This window comes from Prorops nasuta, unplaced genomic scaffold (assembly GCF_024137725.1).
Source record: "Prorops nasuta isolate Cenicafe-Biocafe unplaced genomic scaffold, Cenicafe_Pnas_1.2 PNAS00006, whole genome shotgun sequence".
NCBI classification, from domain to species: Eukaryota; Metazoa; Arthropoda; class Insecta; order Hymenoptera; family Bethylidae; genus Prorops; species Prorops nasuta.
Window position 1 is genome coordinate 1359371 of NW_027116803.1, and position 18825 is coordinate 1378195.

General features: G+C 37.2%; 1 protein-coding gene across 1 annotated transcript in view; it reads right to left on the reverse strand.

Annotated features, from left to right (window-relative positions):
* nAChRalpha1 (nicotinic acetylcholine receptor alpha1) overlaps positions 1 to 18825 on the reverse strand; it is a 91219-nt gene that overhangs the window by 20725 nt on the left and 51669 nt on the right. Inside the window, exons 3-4 of the mRNA XM_066728754.1 lie at positions 6782 to 6826; positions 1402 to 1511 (exon numbers count right to left, since the gene is read on the reverse strand). Coding sequence (XP_066584851.1) covers positions 1402 to 1511; positions 6782 to 6826 — 155 coding nt within the window. The remainder of the gene's footprint in view (positions 1 to 1401; positions 1512 to 6781; positions 6827 to 18825) is intronic.

Below are 18825 nucleotides of genomic sequence, written 5' to 3' on the forward strand. Positions count from 1 at the left end.
CGGTTTAAAAGGTTAAATTTATGCAGTACACGTTATATCGCAGGACTCGAAAACTAAATTTACAGTCACTTTAAATTCTTCGCGAAACTATTTCTAAATCCTTTGACAACTAATTCAATTCTGAAGTCCATCCATGAAAACGAGGCGATTGCGCTTCATTATTATAGGGTAATAATAGGAGGTCTTGCGCTTCAAGAGTTATATCGCAACAGGGAGTAAAAGTTGCTTGGTTGCAATTAACGGAAATCATTGTTGCAAATTTTAATTATGCCCTTCGCTCGGAATAGAATAAGGCGTTACCTGCAGATTCAGAAAAACGAGAAGCAGCGCAGGGTATAACCATGAAGGTTTGCCAAAAAACATGAAAGTAACAGCGAAAGAAGTAAAGGTAAGTGGCAAAAAGGTTGAAGCATGGATAAAGGGGAGAAAAACGGGGGCGGACAGGGGACAAGGATGGGAGAAAAAGATCAAAATAAAGAGTGAAAAGGACAAAAAGAAGCTGAAACTCGACACTGTGACGGGGCGGGGCGGGGCCGAGGGGGATGAAACATAGATAAAGAGGTAAAAGAGGGATACTATATAGTTGCAGGAGAGGAGCTAGGCAGCGTAAAATGCGACACGAAGGTACCGGCTATCGATGCTAAAGAAATGAATGACGCCCGATCCGGAGAGTACGTTTTCTCGTAAAAGTGTCATCCGTGCACCAGACTATGCCCTGTTTCACGTTCAGCTTGTGCCGTCGAACGTTTTCTGTATCGTGGATTTTCAAAATGTACCCTCGTAACACCAAAGGGGAACGTCACGGTCCTACGGGAATATTCTGCCAAAATTTACGAGTATCCTTCCACTACTACGAGGAGAATCCTGCAAAAGATAACCCGCACGCTTTACGATCCCAAACTGGGCATCCTCCTCGAATCATAAGTATCCGGCAAATGAGCCTCGTCTCTTTTCAAATATGTATCATACACTTATATACAGCTGGCCTAATCGTTAAAACAATAATGCTGTGTGCACACCGATAGTTTGCTCAACTCGAAGACGCGTATTATAAACTAAGCTATATATATATATTTGCAATGATAAATTTGAGTAAATTCGTTACAATTGATGAGAATCCAACGTAAACTTTCTCGTCGACTGATTTATTATTATCGAGCGAAAGGGGATTCTCTTAATAATACATAAATCGACTTGTTTTCTCTTGAAATTCGCTGGAAAATTTCGGAATGGAGTATTGGAGTTTTATTTAAGGAGAAAGGAAAATGGTGCGTGAAACGTATACGTAAAGGACGAGGGAGTATAGAATGGAGCGTGGAAGGCATGCTAAGCGATTAAAGTAAGCGGTTTCTTAAGTTGGGCTTAGCGGGCTAGAAAATCTTGTGAAAATATCGCACTCACTTGTTATAAAGAACAATGTCGGGCAGCCATATGTGTTCGGATGGCACGTGAAGCGTGTCGACACCGCCATAGTCGTCCGGATTCCACTTGAGCTTGTAGTCGTTCCACTCCTGAAAGCAGAATGAATGAAACGTAAGCGAGGTGTCACCGTCTCTACGTGTAGTATCGAGACTTCAAAATCGATTAATCGAGGTTGTTTTAAGTGTCAATTGAGAAAACACCAAGTGGTTTCTGCCCTTTGATGAAATTAAATCATCCCAGAGTGGACGAGAGAGATTTCTAGCGAATTACACTATATAGGAAAATCGCACACACACACGTACACACTGCTGGATAAATTGTTCCATGTGACACGTAGCTATATATATGTATACAGCACTAGATCGAGCTACTCGTGAAAATCACAAGCCTTTCTTGTGCAGATACCATTAAACCATTGAATGTATCGCCTCGAAACTATCATGCTGGGGTATTACATTCGTTATTCATCGATAGGACGCATATATATGGGAAACGTAGGAAAATAAGGGATAAGGGTATAGCTGGTGCTGTAAGAGCAAACGCACTTGCCACGAGCGTCGTATTCCTTATTTCTTGTCAACGTGAAAAAGGCGGTTTCGAGGACCGATCCACCATCTCTCGAGAGGAAACTTCATTTTAGTACCAAATTGCATTCCTACCGGCTCGACGCTTTCCCTGGAATTCTCTGCATGCACGAAAAGGGCTCCATATGTAGTGGTACTTTTTTCTTCCTACGTGAGAGAACTTCTTCGGATAGAATTACGCGCGAATCTTCTTAAAATTAAGTTTTTATTCGTCGCCACGAATACGAATATCAAAGTTCCCTTTGGCAAATGGATAAAACCGTACTTACGCGGTGCTACATAAATAATTATTGTATTAAATTTAACTGTGAATTAAAATAAATACATTTTCGTGACCATTTATCTGCTTCAAAACAAATCGTTAACAAAAATTAATTTATAAAACGAGTTTATTCATTTATATCAACGGCACAGCCATAATAAAGCATGACGTAATTTGTTTGGGTGATTAATTTATAAACGAACGATAATATTGAAAGGAATCTGTAATGATTTAATTGAAAAATTAAACAGCTGTCCTGTTAAATGTATTACTCGTCACCAGCCATTTATCACGAAGCGGCCAAATTATTGCAGTAAAATTCCAGTTCTTTCACCCCTATACGTATTTCAGCTTATATAGATTCTATCGCGATTAATTATTCCACTCGCAATTAGCTGAGTTCGCTTTTCTAGGAACTGCCGAATGTTTGGAATTCCAAGCATGAGTCACCAGGGGATTGGAATCGATTGTTGAAACGAATATGCGAATTTTTCAGCTTGAATTTTTCAATCTCGCAGAGACAAGCCGTGAATACCGCCGTCAAAATTCAGAGAACAAATTTCATAAGGTTTGTAATAACAGGAAAAAACCTGGAAGAGTGAAAATAGGGTTATTGAACTGAAACGACTAGATTCGGAATTTTAAGGGAAAAAAATGATGGTGAAATGTTTTCGTCGCACACTAGATATATTACATACATATATATGCAGCGAAAGCCTTCAATTTTGAAGGAATTTTCGTTGGGCATGTTTTGCCATCGGTTTCCCCAATGTATTATCTCTTTCACTCATTTCGTCAGTATTATTGTGATTGCTCCATCAAACCAAGTGCTCTTCCATACTTGGAAAAATTACTTCATGTGCCATTTGCATTCAATCTTTTTTTTATAGACGGAACGCGAATGATGATGCGATACCAGCACCCAGAGTGCAGGCAGAAAGGAGTTTAATGTCTCGTAAAACCTGAAGCTTTGGGTTGAGGAATATTTGGAAATTTGAAAAAATACGTAGCTTGTTAATCATTATCAATACAGCTGAGGATCTCGTAAACAATGAGAAAGAGAGTCCTATACGTGATTAATGCATATCCAACAATTTTATTGCAATACAAATACTTTTAGCCACTTGGTATACATTATGATATTTGTGCAATTATAACACGCTATAGTTCGAGAGTTATATTCCTCTAGCTGAACTCACTTTGTAATATTTTATAATTATATAGGTACATCAATTTCTAATGGAAACTACAGATCTCATAATGTGTATAAAGTGCCTACAAGTTCCTTTGTTATATAATAAAACTTTTGGATTTGAAGCGAAGGAACGACAGGCAAAAAAAAAGAATGAACCTTCACATTTTTAACAGGTTATCTCTAATTGTACTACTGCAGAGTTTTCTAAAAAGCTTGGAAAACATTTGAACTAATTAATAGAAAAATTTTACTCGATCTTCGCCAGCTTATATTTTTAATGAAAAATCTTAATTGCTGATTGAAAACTTTCGATAAAAAAGAGAAACGTTAACATGATCGTATTTTTCATTCAAATGAAAAGATTAAAATTCTTGAAATTAACATTAAATGAGAGGGAAACAAGAATGACCTTGCATCTAATTAAATTTTGCAAGTCAATGAAAGAATCCCAACTTGGGAAGTCTTTGTATGAGCGAGTTGGCGACTTAAGACGAGACTTATGCAAAAGAACAGCGATAGGAAGAATCATGGGGAGTAGTTGTTAGCAGCTTTATATAGATTTGCTTCATTTTATTCTAGAGCCTCCTTGGCATTTCCATTGAAAATATAGAGTCAACAGGTGAGAGAGATGAAAACTGACTGTTTGACTAAAAGGGAAAAATCCGATTGGCAATTGGAAAAACATATTTCGCAAGTAAGCCTAAATATATAGGATGTAAAGTATAGAGATCGTATCATTATTGTAAGAAGCACAAGAGAGTGGGTAATTCGAAGCAGGCGAATACGTTTTGATGTATACCTATACCAAACACGTTTTAACGAATGGTTGCATTCTACACTTCCGATCCGAACCGGAAGTATTATTTTTTTATCAGGAAATTCAATTTTTAAATGGAACTCCTTATTTTATATTACATATTCTTGTAGTTTATTTCAACAGCTTTTCAAAACCCTCTTTTCATATTTTCATTTCAACCAGTCATTTACGAGATATTTCGATTTGAAATTTTACGTAGGTGTGGCTTTAAGCCAGAGTAGTGTACGTGACCGATACTCACATACACGCGTATTCGCTCTTCTGCGTATAATTTCAAATCGAAATATCTCGTAAACGACTGGATAGTATGAAAAAAATGTAAAGAGGGTTTTCGAGAGCTTTTCAGATAAGCTACAAGAATATGCAATAAAAAATAGAAGATTCCATATAAAAAATTGAATTTCCTGCTAAAGAAAAAACATTCCCGCTTCAGACCGGAAATGGAATATACAATCATTCGACAGAACGTGTTCGGTATATGTATATAGAAACGCGTCTTGGATCGTTTTGAATTATCCACGTACTTTCTTACTTTGTAAAAAGATTATAAGGGCACTCTGTTACAAACTGAATAATTGAACGTTCCTTGGATGATTTTCTTCGCAAACCAATGTCTTTCTTATTAAAATGCATCAAATTTTCTAAAAGTATAAAAATTCTGCCTCAATTTCTCTATACCCTCGTCATGTTGGCTCGATCCTCACGAGGATTTTCCAGCGACGCATATAACCGAGGATTGATCGAGGAAAATAGGCTTTTGCAATTTCAACCTCAAAAATCGCCCTGTTAAAAAGTAGCACTTTAATTCGAACGGACTTCCATATGAATGACCTTCGCCTCACTCTTCACCCAGTCAAGCGAGCCTGCAGAATTTTGTTCAGAGGAGGTTTGACACAAATGTTCCATAAATTGGCTCAGTAGTATATGCGGTGAAAATGATGAATTCTTTATTTTCTGGAGAGAGGCATGTTTCCCTAACTCCCTCTTCCGGGCGCCTGTACCTGTAACAAAGTGTCGAAGCGATATTCATCGACGGTGACAAATGATTGTAACGAAGCAACAACGAGGGAAAAATGGTGAAAAGGGAAAAACAAGAAGCGAAAGCCCAACGGGAATAGCGATCGTTACCAATAGTTATATACTTTTCTCCGTCGCGTTATTCCTACTGCCGGCTAAGAGATGAGACAAATACAGAAACCGCGGAGTCTTGGAAGTTTAGAAGTTTTTGGATCAATGCCAGAGCTGAGCCAAACGGGCCTCGAGGATTGGACCGATGAAAGAAAATAACCCCAAGTAGGCCACTTTAGGATAATATTGAAATATGTCGTACACTATCTCGAAGATGGAAGCAAGAAGATGTTGCTGCTGGGTCAAATACAGTCACGTATATACTTGGCGAAAGGTTCAGACAAATCAGTGGACCAAAGTAAATTAGTTTTTAAAGTCCGCAGGGTCGTTTGAAATGACGTCTATTAGTTCCTTGGTTCGGAGATGGAACAATACTTGGAGGTGCGAAACGATCAACCACTTTGGCAAATCCTCGACCTTTTGCTCCCTCTCTCGCTCTCTCTTTATACCATTTCATCTTTGTCCCTACATCTAGCTGGTGACTCATCTGGGAATATCTTCAGAAACTCAGGAACCAATTAAAGTTCACTATGGAATCTCGGACGAGTGTCTTGCCGAGATATATATTTCTTGTTGCTGCTGATCGATTCGCGCGATCACATAAATTAGACTCTTTTCTTCGAAGGATCCAGCAAGAATCTTAACAGATTATATAATTACGACGATATTTTGGAATCGAGGCAAAAATTGAAAGGATGTTAATGATGCCATTACATTTGTAGTTGACGATTTGTTTTCGAGAAATGAAAGTACCCTTATATAAAATGTCAGAAATCGACATAAACTGGAACGCAGTGAAAGAGAATGTCAATAGAGTCCTACTAGCATCCTGAGATTCGGATTTCTTCGTCAACGAGCTCGAAATGAAATTCGACTGCTTTGAAATTCTAAACTACATTGCTAGTCACGAAGGAGATCCTGTCGGTCAAAGTGATGCGCTCTTGGTATGTCGAACTTAGATGCGGTGGAAACCTGCTTTCCAAATAGGACAACTCCCTAGTGATAGTTTATAGCATTGACTTCTCCGGCGATATTTTCCTTTTCATCGTTGAAATGTAATAATTTCCAACACAAACTTTTTACCTCTCGAAATATAATATAAAATCCAGCTGTAAGTAACGGTCCCATTTTAATAAAAAAAAACTCCAACCAATACAGATTTCGCGATGAAGCATCGATTTCAAATTGGAGGATAACCGAATCGTACGATATTTTCACTGTAAATGTGCAAACGTTGAAAAATCAATAGTTTCAATGAGAATTTGCACGCAAGAATTTACGTTGTTTTTGTTCGTGTAACAAAGGTTAAATAAACACTTTGCAGTGGAATGGTCGTGGAACGTATATATAAAAGTAGAAAATCTTGTACTTACTTGCTCCACCCAAACGTTCGTCGTCATGATCTGGCTCTTCAAGTTCTGAAACAGAAAAAAGTAGAGACGATCAAGAGAAGAGTCAAGTTTCAGGGAGATGCTCGTTGAACGTACGAGTACTTTTCGCTAACATGGTATCTATCGGATTTTTGATGTTGGTGATAAAAAACAAGCTGAGCAGACGACAGAAAAAGAAAAAGTAGCTTCTCGCTGGCTCTCGGAAATTCCAATAAATCATCACCCCTGGCATAGAAGGGTCCGTCTAGCCTATAGCTGTTGACAAGTGCCTGCCTAAAGTGTCGCTTTAATTTGTCAATTTTAAACCTTAATCATTTGCCTGTACGCACTGTATGGCAAAATACTTCGTCCCTATCCGTCGTCATACATTTTTCAACCATTACCTTATCTCCCTTCTTCCAATTTGATTCACGAGAAAAATCTTTTAATTATATTCCATCCAATTCTGTCAAAACAATAAACTTCCCCTAAATATCTTCATCTCCTTAACACAATAGCCTATCATTGTTTAAATAATCTCATTCTTATCTAACTTTTTGATTGAGAGTTCGCCCACAACGCTTCATCTTTATTCATAGAGATTTTTCAATTTTAAAACTCGATCAACAGCCTTTACGCGCCGTTACTCAGAAAAGACACGGCTGCCTATAGCTATATTTTATTTCGACAATTGCGCACTCGCCAGAATTTACTGAACTACATTTAGTGGAGCATTTGATTTTTTATTCAATTAAAACGCTTCGCCCAAAATACGCCGTTTATCTTTAAAGCAATTAAACGTCGAGCTTATGCCTTTTTATGATGTACCATTTTCTACTGCCGTGCACGTTCTGCGTTTTATTACCCTTTATCACTCCTTTACTCCCTCTTTTTTATACATATATATATATATATATATATATATACATCTTCTATAATTGTGCGAACCCATGTCGAATAGAAAAATATTATTCTTTTACACATGGTACAAGCACCATCAACTACATATTGTATATACATTCAATTCAAACGGGTTTAATTTGATTCTCTGTACATCGACGCGCTAAACTTTCATGCGTAGCGTTAGGAAATCACGAAAAGCCGCGAATATTACTATTTACTAGATCACAGCACATCGAGATTACCGTTTGAGCACGTCACTGGAATGATTAGGAGCTGAATACGTTGAAATTGTAATTAACGGTTCGACGATCAAATATCCTCCTGAAATCGGTAACATGTCAGAGTCCCAGATGTCAAACGACAAGCGCAGTGTCAACAAATTTAAGTCAACGTTGTAGAAAGAATTTATCCATAGCAGAGTGGTTACCATTCGTGCGTTAAACCCTCAAAATCGTCAAAGCAGATATTTCTTAGATATACCAGAAATCTGTGTATTTGACGATATCTTAAATAACCTATTAACGCGAGATCTTAATTGCACTTTTTGCAAAGATATAAAAAAGAGAGTTTCTTAAAATTATAATATTATTGTAATAACGAATTCAAAATGATAAGCATTACTACTTTAATTGAAATATAATTTTGTTTTTGATTTGATAATGTCTTTAAAGTTGCTACATTAAAGTTAAAGATCGAAGTGCTTATAAAGGAAAAGTGAGAGATAAGTTGGGCAGTGATAAAGTTTGCAGAGTATATAAACATGTGTTATGAGGATCATGAGCTTTTACGAATCTTGTTTCATAGTGGTAAAAGGGTTCGTAGTACAGCTCACGGCCAGTAGAATTCCATAAGTACGAAAAGTTTTCCAAGATGTCTCGTCGTCTCGGTGCTAACAGAACGATTGATTTTTGAGACACTGTCAGTCTGAAGAATACTCGCTTTTACTGCAAGCCTGGCTGAGAAACCCTTTGTCGCAGTGAACGTAAAATTTTCATGGTGTGAATCGGCATGAACTCCCCGAGACATAACTTCCTATTTTCCCTCCCTTTAGCCTCTCTCTCTCTCTCTCTCTCTCTGTCCCTAAGACGGCTATCCAAGCCTATCTTAATGCGACGCTTATCGTCTGGAAAAATCGCAGCACTGTCTCGTGCTGGGAATACGATTCTGTAAATTTTCAGAATTTCATCGGGATATTTCATAACCAGAAAATATGACCGTTGCTCGCTATTTTCACCGTGAACTTATAACGATAAGATCAGATATGTGTATAAATGCCTTTATATATTTTTTATAGAAAATTTAAGATTCTTTTGATTGTAATTAATGATAGATTCAACTTTTTGAAGCTCTCTTTAAAACGAAACTTTCCTCTCCTTGCTTTTATAACTTATTAGTCTTTTTGCCTGGCTTGTCTAAGATGTCTTAATGTCTCATTTATCACTGAAAAATCACGATGCAGTTTCTATTCTGGAAAAAAAAACGTGTAAAGGTTCCCCATTAAGAGGACACTCCATTAAAGAAAGTGTTTCATGGCAATTGGAAAGAGTGCAAAGTTATCTTAAATAATAATGTAAATCGAGGGTAATGTATTTTGTGATAAAAATACTTGCATTAACTTAAGCAGACTATTTTTTCTGATTTTTATATTATTTTTTTTTGCGTGAGCTATTTTAATTATAATTTATCACGGGATAAAACGCGAAAAATTTTTGTAGAATGGTTGAGAGATGTGTAGGATTTCTGTCAATTTTATCGAAAGAAACGCGTAAAAAGAACAATCGAGGGGACTTGGTGGAATAACGAAACCGCAGCATCAGTGGACCAATGAATATCATAAAAGTGTAAAAGAACATCTGCAGAAGTTGGAATCCTCTCTCTACGACTCTAGTAAAATATTTTAACCCAAGCACACAATGTATAGGTACCCTTTTTCTTAGCTATTCTTACGAAATGTTGCTTTTCGAAAGAGCAAAGCTCCTTATTGGACACTACAGCGGAAGGTAAACTGTCGAATAACGAACAGGTCATAAAATTCAGCTAAGCTTACGTGCCATATTTATTTACTGCTATACCAAGCCTTCAACATTATGGAACTGGTGAAAAGAATATAGTACTACCTTGGGATCGAGTATCATGGTATATACATCAACCTGCGACAAATATGCCGAATAAAAAAATTTAACATCAGTCTTAAAAAGCCTCTCCAACAACTAAATTTTAAGATGATGGTATATGAAAAAACAATAAAAAGTGCGGGCGGAAAGATCTGATAATAAAATACATATATAATAGGATGAGATTTATTTTTGTAACGAAAGCATATAATGCAATTTTATTAGGATTGGATATCGGGTTAAATCTACAGCAATTATGCACGACATATGCTGATAAATAATTAAAATGCCTTCGCAATGCCTAGAAAGTACAATGAAATGTCTCTGAACGACATTATGGCATTATGCTAAATTTAGCAGAATCGCCTGAATTAAGTCAAGCAGCGTGAAGTTGGCGTCAAAGTCAAACGCATCGAAGGATCTCAGGAGCTTAATAATCTTGGAAAATTGAGACACGAAGTCGTCGGCTGATTTCGGATGCTTTGTTTATGAAACCACGAAGTCCGTGAGATATTGTTAACGGGATGCTATTGACGTGAGTTCGAGAAGCCCATCGTAGCTTAGTTAGCATTGTTCGAAAGTGGGCTAAGAAGCTAATAAACCTTGGAGAACGTCTGTATATAAGTATACCTCATTAAATAAATTTGTTTACTTGGAATAATAGCTGCAGCACATTCTAGAACTGCTTCCATTTCTGGATGATTTAAAAACGTTGTAAAAGCTTTCCATTAGTTATATAGATTTTATTATAATAATGTATCATAGACATATATAGGATAAGGTAAGAAATTTTAGCCGGGGTCACGAGATAAGATCAGGCAATCGCCGCATTAGTTCAGCTGGAAGATAATACGCAATTGACCTCGTAGGTTAATGAAATACTGTAGATCCATTAAAAATAATAGCTTCTAGTTTTTCTTCGAGCCAACATTGGTATGGAATAATGACAAAATATAAATTCTATAAATTAACTTCTTTTTCTACGTTATTTATATTAGAAAAAATCATTATTAATATTCACTGTATTTTCCCGTTTACCTTATAAAAATGTGAACCAGACTTTGCTTCGATAAATTGGAAAATTTTCTTTAAAACTTTTTTCTTGTTTTAAGAAAATTTTGTAAGAGGGTAAAATACAGATTCAACCAGGGCACGAGAAAAAGGTTGCTGATCAGTGTCGTAAAATTCTCCATTTTCTTCTTAGCTCTCCGTATCTTAGGTTCGCCATTTCCTTCGTTGTCTCTGGCTGATCAGGCTTCGTGTAAAAGTGCAGTGTTCGCGATTGATAGCGGAAAGCTTTGGTGACATTTAACGGTTCTACTCCCCACATGTCCGAAACTCTCTCTGCGTGACAAGAATTTACGACAGACCCAGCTTCCCCTAAATCATGTTTTATTATCCTACAAATTACTACAGCCTTGATAAAACTTATTTCACTCCTTTTCAAGAAAACCTTTAAACTAAATATCAAAAGTGTAACTCTTCGATTTGCAATTAATAAGCTGGAATAATTTATTCCCTGAAATCTGAAATTGTCCAGTAGGTAAGCACAGCTAGGTAAAAACACCGGCATAGGGAATAAAAATGCAGGTTAGCATTATTGCGAAACACTCGTGGAAGCTGCTTGTGTACATTTCTTGAACAAAATCCTTCTGTTATCCGTTGGCATCCAATTTCCATAGCATTAGATCCTTGACACACCTAAAGGGTGGGTATACATCGTGCGGAGCGATATTCTACAATCTAGGGAACCTATGACCGAGCGTTCTCAGATAACACCTGCCCAAAGCTTCCCTATATTCTATCAAACAACAACCCTTTCCATCATTTCATATATGAACCAAACACGATTATGCATACATATATATATATATATATATAAGAAACTCTGACCTTTTCTATCGAATCAACAGCTTCGATTAACCATATATGACTCTGTGCTCCACAAATTTTTAAGTCTTTCATCAGATTGAATTTATTTATTTCGAGATTAGTTTCCAGCTGGGTTATGGAATCTCATAAACGGGGGAGGTTGCGAATATATGCCTGAGATAATATAAAGGCAGGGATTTTTTATCAGTGTTTAACGGTATAAGATTATAGCATTAATGCAGTAAACAGCGAATGGGAGACGTTTAAGTTGAAGCAGCTTAATGAGGGCTGTAAAGTGGATACGTTGGTGGAAATAGGGGTGAAGCGCGGATTAATTTACGACGGTGACGCCGAATATTCAAGAGATCGGATATTCAAGACGTTTTGCAGAATCCCTGAGACGGACAGCCAGAGATTCTCTTGACATACGATAAGCGTCAACCTCCAGAACTGAAGACGTGATTTGAATGGTAAACGAAGCGGCACCATCGTTGGAATAAATGGAGAGACGTTTACCTCGAAAGAACGCGGGGCGTATGATATCGTTGATTTAATCACGTCAATTTTTTTGTAAATAATTTTCTCCTGAGGAAAATCGTTAAGGCTTCGTATGTACAGTAAGGCACATCTGTTCTTTTGCCGATAAAATTTCAATTATATTCTCAATTTTCATCCATAATATTGCGAACGACTAATCTGGCATTATAAATAATCTATTTTTCAATTTTTGCATTTTTTTAATAAATATAATAATACATGTTTTAATGGAGCGAATAATATTGTTAAATCTAGCGGAGCATGCAAGGTTTTATAAAAACCTAGAGGTTTAATAGAAAATAGATGAAAAGACTTGGGCGCGAGTGTGGGTAGATTTTTGTAAAGCCAATTTTACGAAATTATCAGTGAAAATCTGGAGTTATACGAAGGCTATATGACTGCGAAAAAGCGTGCATGAAAGAAACCTCCAATACACTGGAAGCGGTAGCGAGGACGGGAGAGGCTGAAAAATAATAATATAGAACGCATAGCCCATTCACGGGCCATTTCGAGGGTAGCAACCCCAAAATTTTCTGGGTTATGATTTCTAACTTCGGCTACTACTTATCGTCGAGGAGTATAAAAATTTGGGAAGTATGCGAGTCATAATTTTACATAATATTATCCATTCGCATAACACACAATGACTTATTCATAAAATTATAATAACCATATAATAATGGTGATACTCGCAAAGTTGACAGCTTCCTACCAATATAGCTGGATCGCGAATATCGATTCTTTTGTTTTCTTAAAAACGAATAAGATTATTCAGTGACGTCGTTCGAGCCATCTGTCGAGATCCTCTAATTTAATTTTGCAAACATTCATAAATTTTTATCTGTAAGAATGAAAAATAATAAGTCGGTAATGTTGGCAGTCCCAGACCCATCTGGTACAATGTTTTTTGCATAAAGATGGTCGAAGTTTCATCTTGAGGTTATCACTGGTCTGGAAAAAGCCACTGCGAAGCAAAAAGGGATAGTGGAGGGTAACGGAGGTACGGAAGGTCGGACTCTCGATGAATAAGAACGGAAGTTTCGTCGTATATCAGTCCCGCGTCCCTTATCGACCACTTATCTACTGGAACTAAACGATTTTTGAACATCTCGACAAGAACATCCCAAAAACGAAATTGAACACAGTACATTTTTTTTTCTTATCTTACCTCTTCCTCTCCTTCACAAACCCATGATTCCCTTCACACAAATCCTTCTTATTTTCTATTTTCTTCCTCTGCCTTAACCACTCTGGATATAGATGTATTTTTTTATCTCTTTCCTTCCTCACAGATCAAGCGCTTTTACAAGTCAGATTTGGAAAACCTTTTTCGTCAGTTTATCCTGGAATTCTTATTGATAAGAATCAATAAGACTTCCCACTTATTCTTACTGATCGAATTAGTCGGTTCTCTCGAATCCACGCGGTACTTTGGATTGCTATTTGTTCTGGTTCATTGAGTTTCCTTCCGTTAGGTTGGTCCACTGCAATATATTTCATTTCGCTCGATTCACCGTCAGCGAATATTCACAACACCAGAGCACACGATATATCGAGCAAACTTTCTTCCGGCGGAAACAAGTTCCAGCTTGACTCCGTATCGTGTTGCCAACCCACTTAAGAAAGCAAACGTGTGTTGGGTTTGAAAAGTTGACGCGTGCGCAAACTTGAGTAATCTGCAGACGAAAAAATATTTTTCACCAGTGCTTTTTCCATACTAGGATTCATGCGAGTGTTGTAACAAAGGTTGAATGAGTCGAGTGCTCGTTACTCGAATACTTCTGCTTGAAAAATTCTATTCCACTCTAACTTTTGGATGTAGCATAGGAATTCTCTCCTCGGACGTTATTGAGCTTGGTGTAAATGTTTGACAGACGGAATAAAAGTGAAATAAAAATAAGAAGCCTCGAGTAGGAATGAGTTATGTCTAATGACTTTTGTTATTGTTTTATAAGACGCTGTAGAAAGTGTGTGTCAAAGAAGCGCAGCGTTTCTCTTGCTAGCTAGTACATTTATTTGTATTATGTGAGAATATTACAATTATTAGGGGAGAGCCATTTTAATTTAATTGTTTAGTGTGCTAAGTAGTTTAAGCGACATCAGAGCGAAGAAAGAAAGCATGAAAGAGAGACGCCTCATAACAGAGAGTGCCTGTGACAGACCAGAAATAAAGACAAATTAACCGCTGAAAGTAGAAAAGTTTTAATTGCGTCGTCCGACTGGATCGGTCTGCCCTTTTGACGTATTCCTGTTCTTCTGTCCTCGCTCGGTTCCTTTGCCTTCCGATTATCTCTTTTCCATCTCTCTCCCCTTTCTTCCTTCCTTTCTTTGCTCTATATATGCAATTCCCTTGAGCTTCTTGTTTTTAGGTTTCTTTCATCTCTTTACCCTTCGGCTCTTTTTATCCGAATTACTAGCATTTCGACTAATTTCATGAAGCTTCGAACCTACCTTTGAGTATGAAAAAAGGAAAGAATAAGGAAAAATATAGAAGATCCTTCGCCAATAAAAATTAAAGAAATTTTATGAATTACCTGGCTGATTCTCTTAATATTCTTAATGCTTATCGAATCGAGCTTCGTATCTCGATTGTTAAGAGAGAAAAAAGTGAATTAAAGCGTTATACAATTTATTGTAGTCTGCGAGCACAATCTCTCCCACCCCCCCCCCCCCCCCCCCCCACCCTCTCTCTCTTTACTTGCTTCTAATTTGTTATTGATTGCCAGTGTTAGACATGCTTTTAACTAGATAGAAAAATGTCGAAAGATTCTATCGAGGTTTCGGATGAATTGAAAATAGCGAGAATCTCGGGGCAGTTGGGTTAATCGGTAAATTAAACTTTAGGAATGTTCTTTAACTATGCAAGCTCTTTTTTCCGTGATACCGATCAAACGACGCAATAAAGAATCCGAGCTCTCGAACGATCGAGAAGCTCCAGGCACATTATCGAAGTTTTGTCTACATTCCCGTTACATCATTGCCCGATCGACTTTACGTCAGCAACCGGACGGTATAGACTAGCGCTAGCCACGCTCCATCTTTAACGGGAAGCAGAATTTCCTCTGGCAAGTGCTTAACTATCCGGCGGAACGATAAAAAGACGATCCTAAGGAGGAGAACGATGGCGCACTGCCACGAAACTTTCTCTCACCGAGGAATTGACATTCTTTTCGGCATAAAATACAAGAAAGTAAGGACGAATAGTAACACCACCACCGAGAGGTATATAACGCACTTGTCAACCTTTCTGCCGATCGATTCTCACTTCTTCCCAACGATTCTTTCCAGATAAAAACATCCTGTGTATATAAAGTTGTTAGAATAGTCCTTGGAAAAGTCGAGTCTCAGCTGCAATTTTCCAAATGATTAAAATTCCTCCGGTTTGCTGGAAATTATTTAATAAATTTCCGGGGATTAGGGGAAATCCTTCGGTGTGAAAGTTTTCGTTTCCAGCGTTGATGGCTGGATAATTCCAAATGACGGTACACTCTGTAGCTACTAGGAGGCCGATCGCAAAATTTCTTCAACTTTCGAACCGATTCTCCGTCATAACTTGGCTAGCTGTCACCGTCAATTCCCATGGCGAGTCGGCCATGAAGGTTTTGCGCCCGAAGTTTCAATCGTTTCTGACAGCTAGACTGGTAGATGCTCTGGAAAACTGGCGATGTCGAGATCCGACAACGCTGCGGTATCAGCTTATACACTAGTATGTCAAAAATAAACGATTATATAGTGTATCTCTACTCACGGGAAATAATTTGCAAGCTGTCAACCTGATGCGCCCTTTGTTCCCATCTGTTTGCTTTCTACCAGACCCCTCGGAGCTTCCGAAATTTCAAATCGTCCGATGATATCGCTTTGCTTTCACTTCGAATCATGTCAGGACCTCTGACGGACTTTTGAAAATCAAACTTGTCTGTTTTTTATTCCATAACGATATGCCAATTGATGGATGCTGATAACAAGTTGCTATTGGAAATTAATGGAATTAAATTTTAAAGAATTCTAATGAACTAATCACCTTTGCAAATTCACTTTTCAGGTAAAACAAACTCGAATCTCGGCTACCTATATGAAAGGATTCTTCTGGTATGCAGATACTTTGAAAAGGTGTACTTATGGAAGTGTTTTAACTACGGCGGATTCGTAAGCCATTTAGCATTACAACGAAGTTTCCACGTTCTCTAAACCAGCTTTTGGTTTCTAAGTATGAAGAAAGTACTAGAACTGATTATTCTTAAGACCTCTAGCTGTGACATGAAACCTTAATGAGGAAAGGAACAGGCGTCGTTTTAATCTTTCTTTAGTTTTACGCTATATCTCTTGATTATATGGAAATATATTCAATCAGGCTTTGACTCGCTGGAGGTGTGAGAAAATACCTTTTAAGATAAGATTTGCTTACTCGTAGTTTTCACGAACTATATATGTATAAGGCATTTATTAGAGCGAACGCGATGTTTCATGAACACTCGAAGCTCTCGGTGGGGTTCAAGAGTTGATTTGCCTCTTCAAGTACCAAAGCCGTGTATGGAGAATAGATATTGATTGGCTTCGCCTTAACTCGACCAAACAACATTAGACTTACGTGATTGGTGAGCAACAGACTCCATTAATGGAATAAACATCGTGCAATTTCACAAATGCAGCGAATTTAAAGTTTGTGTGCTGTCTTCGATCAAGTCTACTAATTGAGTTAAAATTTACTAGGCTCGCCACAATTTATCGAAGATAAAACCTGATTTTATGCAATTGAAAAGCTTTAATCATTGTAACGTCATTTAAAATTTGTTAGCACACAGCTCGGAATAATAATTGGTAAAAATTATAGCAGGTATGTTTTCTCGTGTTAAACTGATGACAACGAGCAGTAGAATTCGTAGCATTTTTTAAAAGAGGGAATCCCGAACGAGGATCGTAATATGTAAAGCGTATAAACGTTAAACTTGTGCAAATTCACTGAGCGAGTGGTGGATATTTAAATATCGGAAAACCACTTTCTGTACGGGCACCACTCAATTGGCTGTGGCCCAGTCGGAATTTACTTTTATTCGCAATTGCCGGTATCATTTCCACCTGTCGTCGATCTGCCGAGATAAATCGGAGAATTGCGTGCTGGAACCACAGAATTTCATGTTGAAAGACCGTATCGGAACTCGTGGATCCGTCAGGGTTTGCTACTCCACGCACTCGTTAGCAGTGTTCTTCTTCATTCCCACACGGTATATATATATATATATATGTACAACCGTTCAATCTTAATAGTTTTAATTAAGATTCGCTCAATGGAATACTCTACTTCGATCCTTCTTCATCAATCCTTGGTCGAGTCCGTATTTTCATTCACCCCTTTTAATGTAAATTTGGTCACTCACCGCTTAGTAGAATGTAGAATAATTAAACCATTAAAATGTAATTAAAGCATTTTCCCAGCTTAAAAGAAAAAGGAAATTACGCTTGTAACACGAGCGAATGTGCTTTAACGATCCTGTACATTTCGACCATGTTCACGTGTAATGTATTCACCTTATTTACCACCATAATTACCAACGTCCTTAAACTTTCAGATATTGCGTTGGAATTAGTGCTACAAAAAATAATAAAGCCAACTGATATTCTTTTGTGAGCAGAAAAAAATGAAAAAGGAAAGATAAACGATCTTTTTATAAAACAGAAAGGTGAAATTAGACTTTACACCGTAAGTTGTAAGGGAACATTAAAGTAAAGTAAATTTCATGTAAGTATAGTGCAATGCGTATATACAAGAGTAAAAAATGTAATAAATCACGTTTAATAGTGGTCGAGGTAGTTTTACTCTAGTTGTACATATAAAGTGAGTAAGCAAAAATGGAGCCATCTAGCAAGTTTTTCAGATAGAAGAATGCTACTCAGGCATGGAAAGCGATAGTAAGAGGCCACTCGAAGACGGATGAAAAAGACGAGATTGAAAAGGTGAAGAAATCGTGACACAGGGGAGAAAAGATGGAAAAGCATTCACCAACCGCATTACAAAGTATGCGTGCATGTACTACGTGTAGTGTTTTCAAAAGTATAAAACCGAGTACATTTTGAATCCTCTCGTTTCCTCAACACCTCAATTTCAATTTATCAAGATCATATCAAGAATATTTTGTGTGCTAAAGACAATAAAAATGCTGAAAATAGTACTAAAACTCACTTTTATCCAACTCGAGACGGAGAGAACGAATAAGTTTCACTTGTTAAATACAGGTTTCACGTAACGTTTTTCATTAATTTTTTCAAGATTTCGACAACCTCGAATAGTAAAACTGTTATTTTTATATTAGATGATGAAGTATTAACGTAAGAGCTAATATGCGTGACTTTGTATAGAGAACTCATTACACATTGGACACACGTGTGTCACCAGTAATACCGAATAATGTCAATAACAAATAGCTCTTGCTAATCAGAAGTATTCGGGAATATTATAATAATAAGCTATGTACACAACAATGCACCATAATATTACATCCAGAGCAGCGTTTCAGTTATAATATATACTTGCTAAAATGCGATTGTACTATTTCCAAAGCCAGGATGAGCCTCAAATGACTTGAGCATTCCTTTGTACGATAATATTTTCACAAAATCATATTA